The sequence below is a fragment of the Acromyrmex echinatior genome, chromosome 3 (assembly GCF_024713525.1).
Source record: "Acromyrmex echinatior isolate Ae372 chromosome 3, ASM2471352v2, whole genome shotgun sequence".
Taxonomy (NCBI): domain Eukaryota; kingdom Metazoa; phylum Arthropoda; class Insecta; order Hymenoptera; family Formicidae; genus Acromyrmex; species Acromyrmex echinatior.
The window spans coordinates 12,669,329-12,689,059 of NC_141854.1; the positions used below are offsets into that span (position 1 = coordinate 12,669,329).

Below are 19,731 nucleotides of genomic sequence, written 5' to 3' on the forward strand. Positions count from 1 at the left end.
AGTTTTTACATAAACACACATACACATATTGTCTTATGTTATACCTATTGCGACTGCATTGTGAAGAAATGCAGGAGATACATCATTTCGCATAATGCGCATGATATATCACTTTATCCTTTTTTTATATAATATTCGATGAATAACAAGAATAAAAATAAAATGATGACATGCATATTATGCGCAAAAACAATCACTCACAATCATATAACAAATGTAATTATTTGTTCTTAACCTAGTATTCTCGATAAACAACTTAGGACTTAAGCACAAAGATGACTGTAACTTGAATCGTAGAACGTAAGTCGTAGTTATAGGTTGAACAAAACATCGTGTGTTGATCTATGACTATGATTCACGTTTTGCGACTCAGTTACGACCATCTTTGTATTGAAGCTTTGCCTTTATTCTGTTGTGCACGATATACATACGGTTTAACATACCTCGATTATACACGAGTCCAATGTTAATTTCGACGCTAATCGGCTCGATTCGTTGGTACATTGGCAATCCCAACACACTGTATCACACTGAACGATTAAACAATTGAAAATCCGAAGCGAATTTCCGATCGCGCGCGACGTGATATTTCAAACCGATTTTCAAACTAATTCAAATGACGTAATGCGCAGACCGTTGTGCGCATCGCGCTGTGATTTCTAGCACAGAGGTGCTCAACTCGAGTCTTATTGTAAAGATACAATTTTATGGTGATACTTGATGTACATTTTTTACATCAAAATAGACCACTTTTAGTGTTAATTTTGATCATTTCTGATCGCCTATTTTGACGCTAAAAGTGAGCATCGAGTAAAGCATGAAAAGGTATCTTTGCGTTGTTTTCGTTGCGCGCCTACCTTTAACAATCGACCTCGACCAATCGCGTATTCGCGCATACAAATGCACTAGCAGACAACAAACGTAAATGACGTAATGTCTTTTCGCGTTGTGAATAACAATGTCAACTATTGTTGAATATTTCAGATATCTCGTATCTCCAACGAGCATACGCTTGCAACAGTGTGTTGTCAGCAGATTTTTGCAATTTATTCATGATACGAACTCGGAGATATGAGCGCACCGCCATTTAGGTTTTGGGGATTATTGATTGTAGGTTATAGCACGCTGTCAAAGTCAAACAATATCATCGAGACTCGCGATTACATATAAATTCGTGATGGTCGCAATATGGAATAAATGCATCGTAATAGTAAATCGCGATTAGTCATCCAGTGGAAATGTTCTAGTCACTAGTGTGTCATGTGATATGTCCTGCCAGTTGGCAAGGGTTCGCGTTGGCTAGACGTTACATTGAGTAATCCACTGAATTTGTTTTTTCGACTGTTTCAATTGCGTTCCAAAATCCATTGCCGGTTGAAAATCTACTATTTTGAATTTTCAGTATTGACAGTGAATCTTGGAGCACAACTATACAATGGCCAAGGAAGAAATGGAGTTGCACGAAGATCGGGTTAAAATACAATCGTGTCGTAGATTCTGGCACAGTCTACCAGAACGCATATCTAAGACGGTAGAACATTTGTTCTATCAGTAAGTCCCTGCTTTGGAATATTTCAACAAACTGAGTGCCGGAACAGTTTAACAATGGAGCAACGTTGTTATTTTGTTTACAGGCTTGGAGTACACATCGCTCAAAGTCCATATAAATGGATGCTCGGATGTTTTGTGGTAGTATTAGTGTGTGTCCTAGGCCTGTTTCGTTTCCGACAGGAAAAGAATCCCATCAAACTTTGGGTTCCACCAGATTCTGACTTTGTGACGACTACTGAATGGCTAATGTCACATTACTTAGAAACTCTGCGAATTCAAACGTTTATTTTAACTGATGACAATGTTTTAGAACAGCAAACGCTTATTAGGGTAATTATATATGTAAAAAGATGATTTATTTCAATTGACTCTCGATTTATTCTTAACTGTCATGTAACTGGATCTATTCTTTTGGCTAAATTTGCACAATTTATCTTTTCTTTCTTTTTTTTTCAACATGAATAAATGAAAGATAAATCTTGTTTTTAGAGGTTCATCTAAAAAGAACAGGTCTACTAATAATGCAGAATATATTTTTTAATCTGTTGCAGTTAAATGAAATCACTAAACAAATGATTTCTACTCAGACATCGATTGAGAACATTTCATGGACAGATGTCTGTATGAAGTAAGCACAAATTTTTTAATTGTAAAATTTTCATTAAAAAGTTAATTTTATTGCATATTGTAAAATTTGATATGAAATTTGATATGCATATTATAAAAAAAGCGATCAATTATACATACATATAAAGGAAATTTTTATTTACAGGATTCCTGTTATCTCTAATGTTACAAAGAGAAATAAGAGACAAAGTTCTCTTTTCGAAGACAATTTTTTTAATGATGATCTCTCTTCTAAAGTTAATCAAACCTTTGAACCTGCCATTCATGTCGATAGTAATTTATATTGCAGTATAATTGAGAGTTTACCTATGAATTGCCTTTTATTTAGTATCTTAGATATATGGGATTTTGATAGTGCTAAAATTGAAAAAGATTCTGTAGAAGATATTATCACAAAGGTAAATACAGTAAAAGTGAGTCCCACATTGGGCCACGCCATAAATTTCAGTGATCTTCTGGGAGACGTAACTCTAGATGAAAGCGGTAGGATTATCGCTGCGGAAGCTGTACGGACTGATCTGATGGTTCATGTTAGTTTTCTCAATGTGGACATGGATAAAATTGGAAACAATGCGGGAACTGCTGATTGGGTAAGGTGAGTTGATGTCAAGGCCTGAATCATGTTTATTAATAATTGCTTTAATATTGAATAAATGTTACATGACATAAAGTTTATCTTACCTTAAACTTTATATTACTGAAAATAATTATAGAAAATTGATTTAAAAGAAAAAGACTGAAAATTTTCTTCACATTTTAATATGATTTAGGCCTTTTATTATTACATTCTATCATTTGTATTCTTTATTTATTAAATAACAATATATGATATTAAAGTTTTATATATATATATATATATATATATATATATATCATCAGAACATTATTATTTTTATTTTATTCTTACTATCTATATCTTTTAATAGATATTACTTGATAAATCTTACTTATTTTTGTAATACATATACTTTTGTGGCAATATTAAAAAATTAATAATTACTGTACTATTTATACTATTTATATAAATTACTATTTTTTTTCTATATGACTGTTTTTTAATAATTATTGTTTTTTTTCTATATGAGATTATTACTTTTATTATTATCAATTACAACATAATATTCTTTACTATAAATTACTCAGAATTTTATTTTAATTCATAACATTGTATCTAATTTGACTAATAAACAAGTAAAAATTAACTCAGAAATAAAAACCAATTATTTATTTAGGCTACAGAGGATGTATTGAAATGGGAATCAGCTTATCTGGAAAATATACAAAATCTTTCGTATCAACTGCAAAGCGAAAGAAATAATTCTTTGATGCTTTATTACGAAGCTGGTAGAAGCTTCGGAGACATTTCTGGTTCATCTATGTTTCAAGATATAGATAAATTAATTGTAGGAATTTTGTTAATGTTTCTATACGTCTTAATGATTTTGTCGAATCGTAATTGGGTGGAATGGCGGGTATGTATAATTATTAGAAGAATAATAATATTTGGGTGATTTTGAAATTTATATTTAGTATAAAGTTCTCTACACTTTTCCGCAGTTTTGTCTTACTAGTACCGGTCTTTTATGCGTGGGTGCTGCATTTATACTTGCGGTGGGAGTATGCTCTCTAATAGGAATCCCATATGGTCCAGTGCACACTTCATTGCCATTTATGCTTTTGGGTTTAGGAATTGATGATATTTTCGTAATTAATGCATCTTGGAAGCAGATACATACCGATGAATCAAATTTAAATAAGCCATTAACAGAAAGAATCGGGCTTATGTTAGGTCATGCCGGTTCTGCTATCAGTATTACCTCACTTACCGACGTCGTGGCATTTATTATTGGTGCTTCTACAGTATGTAGAATTAATCACTCAATACGCATGAAGAAGAATGTGTAACTATTGTGGCCAATTCATCGATTTTATTTCAATTACTTTTTTTGTTTATGTTTATTGTTACTTACATTTCGGATATATTTTATACTTTAAAAGAAAATAATATATATAAATAGTTTTTAATTAAATAATGTAATTGGTTCTTCTTATCAGTATAATGAAAATATTTTATTTCATATGAGAATAAAACTTTTTTAGAACTTTGTTTTTATATAAATATTAAAATATTTATTAAAATATTTGCTATATCTTTTTTTATTTATTCCTACAAAAAAAAAACAATTATATATTATCAATTTGATTCAACTTCTGCATTTGTTTTAAAATACCTAGTTATTTAATTATTTAATCTGCATGGAAATAATTACAATTACCAAAAGATATAACGTATAATGTTCTCTTCTAGATATTGCCATCACTTCAATCATTTTGTATCTATGCTGCAGTGGGTGTATTTGTGACATTTTTATTACAAATTACATTTTTTATTGCCTGTTTTACTTTGGATGCTAGAAGAATGGAACGAAAACGAAATGGGATGTTTCCGTGTATCGCGCATGAAAACTTTACGCCCAAATCATCAGACGTGAGCAGTGCAGTCTCCTGGAAATTTATAAACTTCTTCTACTCGCGGATAGTCTTAACCACACCTGGGAAAATTATTATTGTATTAATTACTTTTGTAATGATGTCTATAAGTATTATGGGCTTGCTTAGGTTGCAACAATGGTTTGATTCAAAATGGTTATTACCGAAAGACTCGTATTTGTCTCACTATATAGCTATCCGAACTCAAACATTTCCCAATCAAGGACATGAGGCCTTCGTCCTTATGGGAGATGATATTAATTACTCTTCTGAATTTTCTAAAATAATATCTCTGACAGAACGCTTACAAAATGCGTCTTTTATACAAAATATAGAACCTTGGCCAATTGAGTTCGCAAAATTCATATCACTGCATTATGACACAGGTTATTTATCATAATATTTACTTGAATCATTTGTCTTAAAAATGGCGAGACAAAAATTTTAATTTGTTTCTGAAAAAAGAATGAATTTTTGAAGTATTATGAATTAATAAATTTATATATATATATATATATATATATACACACATATATATATATATATATCTAGAATTTACTTTAATTCATAAAAGAATAAATTTTATGCAAAGCTTTTGAGATAAACACATCATTCATCGATTAATTAAATAATTTTGCAAATTAATTGTATGTTATTTTTCACTAGATTTGAAATCTACAAAACTTACAGACGACAAGTTCCATGATTATCTATCGAAATTTCTTGTTAGTCGAGCTGGTGGCAAATATCAGAGAAATTTCTTTTTCAAAGAGAAGTTTAAATGTGGGAAGAATGCCCCACGAATCGTAGTAGCAACCATTGAGTTCTACTTTAAACAATTTGAAGGTCCTGACGAATGGATTCCAGCGATGGATAATAGTAAGCTCCTAACAAACGAAGCGCAAATTCACGGATATGTGACAGTGTGGTGCAAAATGTTCGGACCTTGGACTGCCGATAAATTAATCAGTCAAGAACTATCACGAAACATCATTCTGGCATTAATCTGTGTTATGGGTACCACAGCGATTCTCATTGCTGAGATGCAGACTTGTTTTTGGATCTTACTCTGTGTACTTCTCACATTGCTAAATGTTTGCGGCTTCATGTATTTTTGGGGACTAACAATAGACGTGGTGTCCTGCATTGGTGAGTATATTTTTTTTACTTTGTTTCATAAATTCGTAGTTTTGTTATTCTGTTTATATAAAAGATAAATATATACATGTAAATAGGAAGAAAAAATATTTAATAAAATGAAAAAAAATTTTTTAATGAATTTCTGTTTTGCAATAAATTAATTTTATAAAGTATAAAGTAAATAAAATTGTGAATTCAATTCATTTATTGTGGGAAATTTTGTTGTTATTTTTAATACTGTAATGACGACTGCAAGGAGTATAAAAAGATATTTATATACGAAATCACGAGATTGCGTGCAAAGTCAATTTTCATTCTCAATTTTCTCATCTTGATCTTCATAAAATTCTAATCATTCTATCATAGTATATATTTTTAGACTACAAAATATACAATACGAGTTATTCGTTGCATTAAAATGATGTTTAAACGTTTAAAGCGAATTTCTTGTTAATCAAACATAGTCAGATTCAGTAAGAATCTTTTACAGGTCTCGAGCTGGCCGTCGGTTTGAGTGTAGATTATGCCGCACATGTTGCACATGCTTTCCTGAATGCTGAGTCGCGAGAGGATGATGTTAATGCTCGTAAGACCCGAACATTGATTGCAGTGAGACATATCGGTGCAGCGGTCGCATATGGTGCGGGTTCAACATTCCTCGCTGTCTCGATGCTAGCCTTCTCATCGTCCTACGTGTTCACGGCCTTTTTTCGAATATTTTACTTGGTAATTTTGTTTGGGCTATGGAACGGACTGATCCTACTACCGGTCGTGTTAAGCAGTATCGGACCGCAAAGTTTACGTGTGATGCAAAAGCCACAACCGATGTCCGAAAAAGCCATTTCTACGATTGATGATGAAGATTGAAACGGAAACATAGATATTTGTTCAGGCAATCCTTTTTCTTTATCAATAATATTTATTTTTGGTTCAATAAACATACAAAATTATTACACTATCCGTACTATTAATCACACATTTATACAAAAATAATAATTAATAATAATAATGATAATAATACGTCTGATAACTTAAAAACAATATTATTTATAGATTTTTATGTATATGTATATATAATATATTAAGATTAAAAAATTAAGAAATATTAAAAAACAAGTACAAAATAATGTAGCAAGGTTGATATAGATTTATTATCAATTATCATCGATCGGAAAGGAACATGACTATTATAAACGTAACGTAATTATGTTTTGTTGGATGCGTTTATCCTTTATGGATAATCATAATTAATGTTTATGACATAAAAATGAGCGGCGAGGGAGCGACCTCGGGATTGATTGGCAAGCTCCCTCCGCTGCCTCTCTCAGTCTTGCACAATCCATCTGACATTCGTTCAGCCGTTCATTCATACAACCTCATCTTCCTTGTTTCTTTTTCAAGTTGTCTCTTCCACCTCTCATGGCTCAATCAGATGGATCTCCGATTGATAGCGACAAGAAGAAAGGGAATACAAATTGAATGAGATGTACAGAGAGACGGGAATATAATAGACACACAAAAATTCGTACACGTTCGCTCACTAACGTACATCAGAAACACTCTCGGAGGCGCGCACGTTGTCTCCATATTCAAGCATACGACGGTAGTTAGACTGCCGGGGGCAGCAAGCCACGCATGAATGATACGATGATTAAGTTATTACACATCTTCTTAGTTAAATCGAATTTTACAAATCGGGATTCGTATATTCCATAATTGATGAGGAACCATCGATACAATAATAATAATAATATTTACTTAGCAAAACGTGCCGATCGGTAATTGTGGCGAATGACGCGTGATGTGAGCACAGTTAGTTGCGTTTAAAAGACGGGGTGTCGAGGTACTGGAGAAGATTCGGGGGTTGGGCTCGGGAGACAAAGGACGGCGAGGATCCACAATGGGTCGATACACGGCCGGGGACGTGACGCGGGGGAGAGGCTGAACTCGAGGACGACGGTGACCGAGGGCGTTGGATTGTGAGGGAATCTGCTCGCCGGGGTTTCAAGGTACACGCACTTGAGGGGTACACCGTGGGAAAGACACTCAGGGCAGACAGACACCGACATAGAGACTAGGCTACCGACTATACGTTAATATCTATCTAAACGATTAATTAGCGTACGCACCGCGTACACACCCGGTACGTCCGCACCTCCGTTCGCTTTTCGCGTGTAATCGTTTTGCGGAGGGCGCGTCAGAAGCACTCTCGCCATCGTTTCGTTTTCTTCCCCCCCCCCCTTTTCTCTCTCTTTCTCGGCTCTTTTATTATCGTTTTATTATAATCAGCAGTCGCGTCGTAGTCGTGTCTCTTTTCCTTCCTTTCTTTTTTTTTTTTTATAGTAAACGCTATGTAGTCTTTATTACTCAAGCTTATGCCCAAAAATCTACCAGAGGCACTTTGGGTTTATTAGTACCATTTGAAGTCGGCGTGCGCGGGGGAGGGTACCGCACGCCCTGTTCTCTTGTGCGCGGAACAGCGGGCGAGCACGCGATCACGCCTCATCCTCGAGGGAAACCATTGGTTGTCGGATCGTTCGGTTGACCCGTTACCATCATTATTAATTGTACCATTTCCCGCCTCTTTTCCCAATCGCGCGATTATTACCCTGTCTGGCGATGTGTCTTCGCCACCGCGTAGATTCTCTGTTCCTTCTTCCGACTTTCCCACCCTCCCCCCAATTCCTTTTCCAGTAAGCCTACCAACAACTCCATATCTTTTACCCGCTTCCTTACCTTTCCACCACGGTCTTCCGATGTTTTTTGAGCAATAAATACTTTCTCCACGTATAACTGCACATTGAATTGACGCACAGGACACATGCACACGCGCATACACGTCGGACAACCGTCATTCGCTACCAGCCGTACGCATTGACAGAACGTCACATTAAATGAGCTCGAAGAACACTCAAGCTTCGAATCCCATTAATTCCTTAATCCTTTGCAAGAGTATGTAAAATCATACCAGGATCAGGTATTCTGTAGATCGGACTTGTCACCCGATTTACAGATAATGTGGTGTGATTTGGCAATTTGTGCGTAAATACGAAGGGAATGACAGGTTGGTCGGATAACTTTGTTCAACGGTGCGGCGACTCTTCGGCAATGCTTTCGGCTCTCGATCAAACACATCCATTCGCGCGGTTCACTTTCACGCACACCAATATGGCTACATCCACAGAGTTAATGTTACACTTTTAATTAATGATTATCAATTCAATATCAATTCAATATCAATGTATTACAATCAGACAATACTCAACAGTGATTCATTATATATTACAATAATTAAGAGTGACAACAACATGACGACGGAGGCGTTGAAGCATTACAAGGGAGAAAGAGAGAGAGAAAGAGAGAGAAAGATGGGTAGATAAAGATTGAAAGTAGTACGTAGATGAATTCCAGGAGGATGAAGGAAGAACAGGAGAGCTTCGATGGTGGACATGCTACAAATAGTATGAGAGGAGAGAGAGAGGGATTGGAAGGTAACGATGGACATAAGGATAAGGGAGGAAAAGGATAGATCATTATCGATGATTATGGAATAGCGACGATGACATCGGTGATGGATGCACGACGATAGGAATGAACGATTAAATGGCGAAATGGAACAATGAGTCGCGGAGACCAAGGAGGGGGGAAGCACGCACACTCAACACAACCGTCACATCGAGCTGGCCTCGCGCGCGGCCATAGTCCATAGATTAATTACTTACTAACTAATACACAGTCTGTCTCCGTTGCGCGGATGACTTATTTTTCCCTCCCTTCTTCCTTCCCTTCTCGAGCGCCGTGTAAGTATACGTAATACACCATATTAAATACGCACGTGCGTGCGGTACGGCGCTGCCGAGTTATGGAGCGTGCGACAGCGCGCTTATAAGCGTGAGCGAATGAGACTTCCTTAAGTCTCGTTTTGTGTGATAAAGTTATGGCAAAATAACTCGGCGCGGGATACCGTCCTACCTGCTCGCACGCGCGCCTCCTCATCGGATACTAGATATACGCACACGCACACACAGGCATGCTTGCGCCAGTATAAAGTGTATATATGTACACATATACATACGACATACCATCCATACATATATAATATATCCATATCGTTTAATTATTTCATCGTTATCGATAATTATCATTCTTAAAATTCGTCAGTTCAAAAAATTTCAGCTAGAGTAGCGGTGGATGGAAATGTTTCTTCGTTAAAAATCGCCAGATCACCGAGATCACGGCGCCGGCAATCGACCGTATTATTTTTTTTTTAAACACATTTACAAATTATCGATCGATATCGCGGCTGATTCCCTCACTCGCGCCTCTCTTATCACTAGTGTGTTTCACATTATTACATTCATTTTTAAAATCACTCGCGGTGCAAACGGGCGTGCGATCACCGCGCGGCGAGGGAAACGCTCTCGCCCCGCTTTTGCACTCGACTCGACCGTCGAGTCGAGGGGTGATCGTACATTTAATATCCTATTACAATTATTCATGATTTTTGATATCTTATGTACAATTATACGCGCACGCGGCAATGTGCTTATGATTATGGCCACACCTACGAACTGGCGACCTCTGAGAAGACTTCCTCGACACATACTTTTAACACTTAGTCCTTTAATTAATTCCCAGTTAACTCGCGACGCTCTAGCCCCCTGTCTGGAATAACTCCAAAGTTCACTCGCGATTCGCGTTAAGCTGAGAAAACTGGCTTTTGCACGGAACCTGAGATTATCGATTTCAAGGTAGGCCAGTTCCCCTCGTTCGTGTCGTTGATAATTACATCGGACCGCGATTGACCGCTCAGCAGGGTAACTCTTGACGAGCAGATTTCGTCATGTGCTTCATGGAGTTCATGGTCATGCATCAGGGATTGTCCGCCGCCATTATATTGTGCACTTGCTCGAGCTTGTACGCCAGTCTCTGCTTCTGCGAGAACTCGTCCTCCTCGAGCGTGACTATTAGTTGTTCGTTGTATTTACCCGCGTATGTATACAGTTCGTATAAAGCACAATTCGTGTTAAACTCCGTTGTGTGCAACTGAAACAAAATGTTAAACGAATGTTGATGCGTTAGAAATCGTACTGAGTAAATTTATGAAATTTATACGTTACGAATATAAAGATGGATAAATACCCTCGACTCTTCGGCAAGCATGGCATTCATGTCTTGATCGGATATGGCTGGCATGACTTTAATGTCTGAGTAATAACGCTCTACCCACTCTTTGTACACTGGAATGTCCTTCGCGTATAATAGTTTCGAACTCGGAGAGTCCTTACCTAAGAACAGCAGAAAAAAAATGCATTCTTGAATCTCCTTAATTAACGCAGACGTAATGTAAAAATTAGTAAAAATTACATACCTAATCTATGATCCGACGTTGAGCAGCTATCCATAAATGTCTGCGCCACGACGGACAAACACGAGTCCACAATGTTAGACTTGTGTATATCGAAAATAAAATTTGGATTTTTTATGAGGTTAACCCAAAACCTAAGGGGAAGGGAATTGCTCTTCCACGTGTGGACCACTTCCGGATCGGATATGCCGTGTTGCAGAGCTTGGTCGTCCATGAAATCGAACATGTACTTGATGGCGAGAGGTAGCGCCGAGCCTCGATGGGCAGTGCTGAATATTGTCTCGAACAGATCGTCGACGAATTTCTGGAGAGTACCCTTTGTTGCCAATAACCTCGTCAAATAGATTTCTGAGACCATTTTGTTGCCGCGATCTCCCTCTTTTCGCGCGTCAGAGTCATGGTGCTTAACAAGATGCCAAATCTTCATACCAGCTTCGATATTTTGATTAAGCGGAGAAGTGGCGCGAGAAAGAGGGGGACTCGCCGAACTGAACTTGCTAAGATTCAAAGTCTCGTATTTGTGCGATTTGTCCGTCTTCTCTGACAGAATTGAAAGATTGTATATAGACGATTGTTTGGAGACTAAGTTGAGTGATGCTCCATCCGGTACCCTGTAATGATTCAAAGTGTTTCTCTTCTTCCACTCGCCCTCTGTCTTCGTTGTCGAATCTTCGTCGTAGAGAATTAATCTACCTGACGCGCCAGTTCGCCATTCTGCAATATTTCATTAAGCATAATATAAAAATCGCATAATTTTACATGAAATTTAATAAGTATTCAAGTGCAAGATTTTTTTTACCAAGATCAAGATCCTCCTTTCGAGGTCTTTGACTATACGGAGTCGCTCGGTAGATCGTATCCAACGCTTTTTCCTTCACTTGAGATATTGTGTCGCAGTCAAGGACCTTGACTGGCACGTTCTCCGTGTTAGGATCCATTCCGCCAACAAACACGGTTTGTTGGGATATCGAAACATAAACCGTCTAAAATTGTAATAGAAACGTTATTGTTATTGCAAAGCATCAACTTATCTTGTCGAATTATTAACGCATCTTTACCATTGGCTTGAAGTCGATGGATTGCCGAATCAATTTTTCTTCGGATAAAGAATATCGTGCTTCTGAAGTAATCGCATCAACAGGACCCTTATCGACTTGTTGTTTTACCGCGCGAAACAATACGTACAACGGTTCACCAGCGCACTCTCTCATAAATTTGTACAAGAGAAATGTGAACCAAGCAGACAACATTTTCTCAGCAACACTCTCAGTCCTACAAAATAAATAAGTTTCTTAAAATCACAAGTATCTTCATCGAACATTAATAACTGAAAGTATAACGTCATATACTTACCTCCTAAGAAATAATTTTGGATGGCTTTTGCCTTCCGTGCATTTCTCGATAAGATCCGCCAGCAAAGTTTTCAGGATGTCCGTGCAATATTCCATTTTGCTCTGCAGTGTAACCATAATCAGGCTGGCAACGTTAACTCGATCTCTCATCGAGAAATAACGATTGCTCTCGAGCGTTCGTACAAACAGTAATAAGAAAGTCTTATTCATTATCAGTTGACCAAATAAGCGCAATCCTTTCTCCTTTCGTACGAGTTCTGGTCTATCCCACTGCAGTACCGGACTATTGTCATCGCTAGGGAATAATATCATCATCGCATAAGTGCGGTAATCAAGGAAGGGTATGCCACCACTAGTGAGGTCTCCTGTGAGATCAGTCATTTCCGTTTGTAATTCGGCAAAAGCCTCCTTACACTCGGCAGCGACTCGTAACTCGAGAATATCCATTTGCTCCTGCATATTTTTCAATACACGATTGCTCTCCGTAGATTTTCGGCGATAAGCGATAAGGAATGCTATGAATACGACTACTAAAATCACAATGGCCACGATCACGCCAATGAGCGCGGGTTTCGACAATGGCCCGTTCAATCCAGCTGGTAGGGCGTAGCTAAGTTTGCCAATGTGAAAATGAAGCGCACCGCCCACTATTAACACCACCTCCGGCAATTCTTGTTTATTGGGCAGACCCTGAGCATCAATGGCTGGTGGTTGCGTTAAGGGTGGTCGGCAGGTGAGTTGTTGCCGCGACAAAGATGTGACATTGCAAAAAGCATTACCGATTTGCACAACCACATCCGACTCTTGGCAGGCACGATCGAGATGTTGACCATTGATCGTTAGATAATCGCTCTTATAATATTTGACTTCCTCGTCAAAGACTTCATAGATCGGATTTGGATACAGAAGAAAGTGATTAAAGCCGTGCTGCGAGAGATTCTGCACGCCGGTAACATTGTCCATGCGGAAACCATATTCAAGAGAGAGCGGACGTTCGGCATCTAATATTATGTGTTCGGGCACTTCGATGGTCGGTGACTTACACACCATGCTCTCCTGACTGTGCACCTCGCATTGTGATACGAACATCTTTTCATCATAGTAGACATACATTTGTGGACTTTGTATATAGCCGAGATTCTTGCCGGTCACCGAGATCTTTATTCCACCCGCTGGAATTCCCTTTGGAACCTTCATTTGACCGGCCACGCCACTCTCCACACTCTCAATTGTTGGATCGTCGACATATTCAAAATGGCCATCATATAAACGCTTACCACCATCAAAAGACATCTTCAGCAAGCCATTTCGCTTTTGATCGCTTGGACTCGTCATGCAAAGAGCCTCGTTAGGTTCGGCACTTATTATAGAGCAGGGAAGATCGTCAATATCAGCATGGATAGTGCTGCCAGCGTTCATATAATTACCGGTGATCTTGATAGTAGTACCACCGCTCAAAGGTCCGTACTTGGGTGATATTGAGATGATCTGTGGATCTACAAATTCGAAATTGTAGTCTGATTCGCCGCGGAAATCCTCGATCTTCACAATGACAGGTCCACTCCTGCCTTCCTGCGTGCCAGGTCCATCGACTCGGCAAACGATTTGCTTCGTTCGAATATAAAGTTCCTCATACGGTAGACATCGCATACCGGCTACGGTAACGCCTCCAACTATGTCCTGCAACATATATTAAAATTATGTAAGTATATTAAATAATTTAGTTGTAATAACAAATGTTGATATCGTAATAATGATAATAAAAAGTTAACATGCTAAATATATAAACACGAATGTTACTGAATATTTAATTTAAAAAATCTTTAGATATCGCATATTAATATTAAAAAAAAGAGATCTTACTTATTTAACATAGGATAACAAATTAAAAAAATCAAGTTGTCTTTAATAGAATTTTAATAATTTAATTGTCAATGTAATTTATTTATATCTTTATAAATAAATATAAAAATTTATAAATACATATTCTCAAAAGTAAATTAAAAAATTTTTTTTTAAATATTAACTTTTAGTTGAGATATGATTAGATAAAAATAGTGATATTGTAAAAACATTTTTTAATGAATATTAGAAGATCATGGCGTTTAAGGCATTTAAAATAAATTTGATTTTAGAACATTCGATGTAACGCGCTTTTGAAAATGTTTAATAATTTCGTATAACTTTTGCGAATTTCGAAAGTACTTTAGAAATGTAGATATTCTTTAACAAGTTTTAAAAAAAATCGATCTTTCCTATTAATTATTGTAATATATTATACTATGCAAACAACAAACGAGAATGATAGACAAAAGCGACTATATTTCACTTCGATAACAGACAAACAAAAGTGACGCCTTTCTTACTTTGAATGTCTTGCCAAGATTGATGCCGCGAATCGTCACGTTTGTGTTGCCTTCCCAGGGGCCCATTACCGGCTCGAATGATTTTATCTCCGGATTTGGGCAGGTCTGGTTGCTGTTCAGCCACATGCCAGTGCCGCGGTCGCACTGATCCTTCACCTCGCATCTGTCTGAGCTCTGGCACCAGCCACATCCGTACTTTGTTGGCAGAGCCAAGCACATGCCGCAGTTGTCTGCCATGTCGCGGCAACGGTATATCACAAGGTGTATATTGTCTGGATTATCCAAAGGTTTGGAGCCGCCCCAGATTACTGCGAAAGGTACCGTGATATTCGGAGCACGAGAGGTATAAGAGAATTCCGTTTCCTCGCAGTAGATCGTGTCAGCTAGCAAACGCGCATTTACGCTCGTCACGCGACCCTCAATGTTGAATTGGCACACGAACCGTGTTTGTATGATGAATTGCTGAAAATTTGCCAGAATGTACATTAATATCTCAATAGAATTCTGAATTCAATGATATATTTAATTTTTATAAAAACTAAGATTTAAGATGTTCATTAAATTTATCATTTCATTTAGAAATGAAATTTTAAAAAACTCGTAAAATTTTTGTAATATTTTATAATTCCACAAAAATTCGAAGATAAAAAAAATAATCTAATCATTAGTGATGTAATAATTTTTTTTACTTACCCCAATGATATGCACTTTAACTCGTATCGCTTTTTTTATACCGGAAGACACGAGGATCTCTTGAGATTCGGTGGCATTTATAGTGGGGCAAAAACCTGGCCCACTCCTATAGCTTGGTCCCATTCTCTGCAAGATGTACATAAATTTATCAAAAAGGCAAGATAATATTTTAATTAAATTAATACATTGTTAAAATAATTCTAAATTTTTACGTTTTAAATTCATCCGTTTTCATATTTTATTTCACTCATGCTCTATTTTTTTTCATCCAATTTATTAGGTTGCTGCTGTTAGCATTTTATCTTATTTAATTCGATTTTATTTCATTTGATTATTTTAGATATTACGTAATTCAAATCATAGAGCAAAGTTCTCAGCGCCAAGTTTTCATCAAAAATTACAAGTTAATTGATAATCACATATTAATATTCATGGAGTGAACGCAACGTTTTAACTCCAAATCAAATCAAGTTGATGTCGAAATGAAATTAGTTGATGCATGTTAACATGTACGCAACAACAGAATCGCAATTCTCTCTGAAATTAGATGTTGTGAGTTTGCAGCACATATGAATCGTTTATCTTGCGAAAATGATGTAAATCCATTTTGAAACTTTAATGAATTTCAGTAAAATGTAAATATAAGCGAATGCATGATATTAATTTCAGCAAGAATTTTTTTCACATTTGAACATAATTTTTTATTAATTTCAAAAATATGCATATACACGTGTATGTCTTTATTTTGTAAAGAAAATTAACAACAATAATGAATATAACAATTTTATTTGATATGTGGAATATTGCTATTAATTTCCTTCATATAAAATCAAGATATGCATGCGTATATATATATATATATATATAAAATTTTAAATGTAAAAAATGCTGATAATTATGTATCAATTACTGTGTGAAGCTTGGAAATATATATGTTTACTTCTTAGAAGTATCTTTGACTATATTTAAATTACTACAGATTTCTTAGGAACTTTTTGGGATTTCTTGTGTGGCGGTCGAGTATATCTTAAAGGACCATTTATAATAGAGGTAATAAATTGTAAGCCGTAAAAAATAGACCAATCATAGTCAATTATTCTCCTCACATTCGACTGTAAGTGGTCAATTTCTTATGACTTATGGTTTACTCCATTATAGATGGCTTTTAAAAGTGCAAATAATATCAAATATTATTTTTACTCTAATTAACATCAAATATATTAGGTGCGCAACTAAGTTCTCGCTGTTATTTTGATGAAAATGCCATCAAAATAACAGCGAGAACTTAGTTGCGCACCTAATATAAAAAAATTCAACACAACGTCGCTACACTCAAGATACTTGCATTTGTATATATATGTATATATATATATATTTTTATTAATGATACAATTTACTCAATATCTTTCATATTTAATAACATAACACGATTTAACATTCCCATTTGCCCGAGAGATTTAGCAAAAAATATTAAACGGATACAAAAATTTCCTCGCAATAATTTCAGATTACTATTTAAGATCTAAAAATTATGAACCACTTATAAAATAATATAGTTTTGATTATAAACTCATTAAATTTTTGCATGATTCATTTTATTATATATTTTGATACAAAGATTTAAATGCATATACCTATTTATCAATCAAAGTTAGAAGACGACTAAATCGTTCAATTAAAATTCAAGTAACAATATTTTCCTTACGTTTCATTATGTTTTGATAAAGTTTCTCAAATCTAGTGATAATGTTTGTAATTTAGGCGATGCGAATCGATTAAAACCAAAATGCAAGAATAATAATAGCTCTTCAGAAATCGATTTCGAATACAAAAGACATATTCGACCCGTGTTTATTTGATAAACCATTGTATATTTCGGTAGAACGAGGTGACAAGCTCGTTTTGGTTGGCGTACAGCCTTGTTTTATGTGGCATACGGCTGGTCGATGTATAAGCAAGATCGGTACGCTACCATTCATGCGATTAATACAGAAGCAGGCAGACAGCAGCACAAGCCACTCCGCGTGTCGTCGCATTATTATTCTTCGTAATGTGAATATTCGGACCAATTAGCGATTATCGGTCCGCACAATCAATAGCTCCTACAATTTATTAATAGTGCGCGAACATATTGGAGCAAAGACTGTTTATCGAAACAATATTTCGCACATGTTACACGTTTATTTATTTTTGGAGATTGAGGCCGTAGAAGATAAGATTCATATAAATCACTATTCCGTTACAATAATTACAGTAAGTGCAAAAAGTATTTGTACAGGATAAATTTTTACTAAAAAGTCTTATTTGTAAAAAATAAACATTAAATTATATACAATTAGTACCTTTCCATCTTAACATAAACAAAACAGTTTTGCTGATTTTAGAAGTTAAATTTCTCGACTGTACGAATTTTTATAGGTCTAAAAAAAATAATTTTTTATTTTCGCTTACACACACTTTAAGATAATATATTATAATTATTTCACATCTTTGTACGTAAAATAATTTTGAGGAATATATAATCTATTTTATTTTTTGTTGATAAATTGTTAATTAATATTTTTTTTTTAATAAAGTTTTTTTAAAGATATTTTCTCTATATGAATACTTTTTGCACTCACTGTATATTCCTTTATTTATATTTGAATACGTCTCACGTTGCGCTACATATTTTTTACAATTCATGATAAATGCAATTACAATTTCCAAATGCACGAGCGCGAACGCGGAGTAACGCTCGAGTTATTTGATCGAATGAGTCAATTGAAGCGGCTCTTAGTATCATTTATTAATAATATTTTGTGCAATTGCGCATTTGTTGTCAATGTTGGAAGTGCTACGTAAAATGGTACACGATCGTCATACTCTAGTAATTGAAGCGCAATTATTATTAACCGTGTTTTCGCGAATATATTGTGTTATGCGAATGCAATAAAACAAGAAAAAAAAGAAAAAAAAACATTGAATGACGACGGAGCAATCAAGTAGGTTAATATTTGTATGTCATTTTTTATTTAAAAGATTTATCGTCTAACTATTTAAATCGTTTAATCAAATTCAAATAAGAATTAAAGAGAAAGCTTTTTTTGGAAATATAAATATATATATATATATTATTTGACTCGAAATCTTCTATTGACCGTTTATGAAAATATCGCTTAATTTTTTCTTACTCTAAAGATAAATAATAAGATACTTACGCTAACTCCAGTGACAAGAATGTCGTTACGACAATTCTCCGCCGTATCGTGTGTGCACCGATGACCGTCAACACACCAGTCACATGGAAAGCTCGATGATACGCATTGTGTACAGGAACTGTACGTGTTGCAATCAAAGAAAGTGAAATTTGTCGCTACCAAATCGGGCCCGTTTGTCATCCGAACCGACAGTTTGGCTGTGAAATGATGTCGGCCCGGCGGTATCGATGGCAATAAATCGGTTCTCGGTGTGGTACAGTTCACGCCGTAGGACTTTCGCGAAGCATTCGTGATTAGAGTCTTGTCGAGGGCGGAAAATGCGCACAGAAACTGCCCGGACAGCGTCGGCAGGTTCTCGATGACGAGCTCGAGAGTCCTGGCAGTGGTGCGTTGCAGTTGGTCTGGTGTGACAGTGGTGATCGTTGTGCATCTACCACTTTTGTAAGAGATCCAGTAGAGTGGATCCTTAGCCGCGTCCTGACAGTCGCTGCGAAGGTTGCACTTGTTTTCCAACGAGCACCAGCCACAATATGGATCTTTGGCGCCCAGACAGTCCCAGCACGTCTTGTAAACCGAACATTCCTGCACCTTGACCTTTGAGACCTTCTTCTCCGTCAGCACATAAAGATGCATCAGTTGAGAATCGAATAGCAGATCCGGGTTCACTGGAGAACCAGGATCAATCTCAAGATCACCGTACTCCAATGCCAACGTCGAGCTCTCTACTACCACCTGTAACAGAAATATACACATTTTATATAAATTGATTAGCGCAGTTAATTTATTTTAATCAAATTATTGTAGGTAGAACAGGTAGATCCAATTACAGAAAGAAGTAATTACACATTTTTTAATCAAATGAGAGACAGAATTCCCTATTTCGGTCAAAGAAAATCTTGATTAATTTTCAATGATATTCATTATCTATTTGACGATTGTAATTT

At 36.1% G+C, this 19,731-nt stretch overlaps 3 protein-coding genes and 1 long non-coding RNA gene across 12 annotated transcripts in view; 1 reads left to right on the top strand and 3 right to left on the bottom strand.

The window, feature by feature from the left end:
• Nucleotides 1–825, bottom strand: part of KaiR1D (Kainate-type ionotropic glutamate receptor subunit 1D) — a 429,757-nt gene extending 428,932 nt beyond the window's left edge. For all 5 annotated transcript variants that reach the window (XM_087404682.1, XM_087404685.1, XM_087404684.1 and 2 more), the window contains exon 1: nt 444–825. The gene's annotated coding sequence lies outside the window, so the exon portion shown is untranslated. The remainder of the gene's footprint in view (nt 1–443) is intronic.
• A 67-nt stretch (nt 826–892) lies between these two features.
• On the top strand, nt 893–6,766 carry LOC105150064 (patched domain-containing protein 3). Of its 3 annotated transcripts, none has more exons than XM_011062883.2 (10): nt 893–1,110; nt 1,403–1,551; nt 1,635–1,881; nt 2,103–2,179; nt 2,324–2,768; nt 3,411–3,650; nt 3,736–4,038; nt 4,487–5,054; nt 5,335–5,817; nt 6,299–6,766. In XM_011062883.2, exons 2-10 carry the CDS (start codon nt 1,436–1,438, stop codon nt 6,673–6,675), a joined length of 2,856 nt encoding a protein of 951 aa, XP_011061185.2. In that variant the 5' UTR covers nt 893–1,110; nt 1,403–1,435; the 3' UTR covers nt 6,676–6,766. The 3 variants fall into 3 exon arrangements, with proteins under 3 accessions (XP_011061185.2, XP_011061186.2, XP_087260805.1); XM_011062884.2 differs by lacking the exon at nt 893–1,110 and adding an exon at nt 1,117–1,315; XM_087404679.1 differs by lacking the exon at nt 893–1,110 and having other exon boundaries at nt 1,117–1,551.
• LOC147910258 (uncharacterized) lies at nt 4,087–4,566 on the bottom strand. Its single transcript, XR_015544625.1, has 2 exons — nt 4,455–4,566; nt 4,087–4,345 (listed from the first exon to the last, which is right to left on the bottom strand). It is a non-coding gene; the product is annotated as an uncharacterized LOC147910258 (long non-coding RNA).
• A 166-nt stretch (nt 6,767–6,932) lies between the features above and the next one.
• PlexA (plexin A) overlaps nt 6,933–19,731 on the bottom strand; it is a 271,478-nt gene continuing 258,679 nt past the window's right edge. For all 3 annotated transcript variants that reach the window (XM_087404676.1, XM_011062885.2, XM_011062886.2), the window contains 9 exons: nt 18,788–19,519; nt 15,588–15,713; nt 14,895–15,356; nt 12,530–14,208; nt 12,235–12,448; nt 11,976–12,159; nt 11,180–11,890; nt 10,951–11,096; nt 6,933–10,854 (listed from right to left, as the gene is read on the bottom strand). In XM_087404676.1, coding sequence (XP_087260802.1) covers nt 10,681–10,854; nt 10,951–11,096; nt 11,180–11,890; nt 11,976–12,159; nt 12,235–12,448; nt 12,530–14,208; nt 14,895–15,356; nt 15,588–15,713; nt 18,788–19,519 — 4,428 coding nt within the window. In that variant the 3' untranslated portion in view covers nt 6,933–10,680. The remainder of the gene's footprint in view (nt 10,855–10,950; nt 11,097–11,179; nt 11,891–11,975; nt 12,160–12,234; nt 12,449–12,529; nt 14,209–14,894; nt 15,357–15,587; nt 15,714–18,787; nt 19,520–19,731) is intronic.

Bases quoted from the DNA above. Each gene is read 5' to 3' on its own strand.
- LOC105150064 (XM_011062883.2), top strand. From the start codon at position 1,436: ATGGCCAAGGAAGAAATGGAGTTGCACGAAGATCGGGTTAAAATACAA. The intron at 1,552-1,634 runs GTAAGTCCCTGC...TTTTGTTTACAG, and splicing joins GTAGAACATTTGTTCTATCA to GCTTGGAGTACACATCGCTC. The intron at 1,882-2,102 runs GTAATTATATAT...AATCTGTTGCAG, and splicing joins AACAGCAAACGCTTATTAGG to TTAAATGAAATCACTAAACA.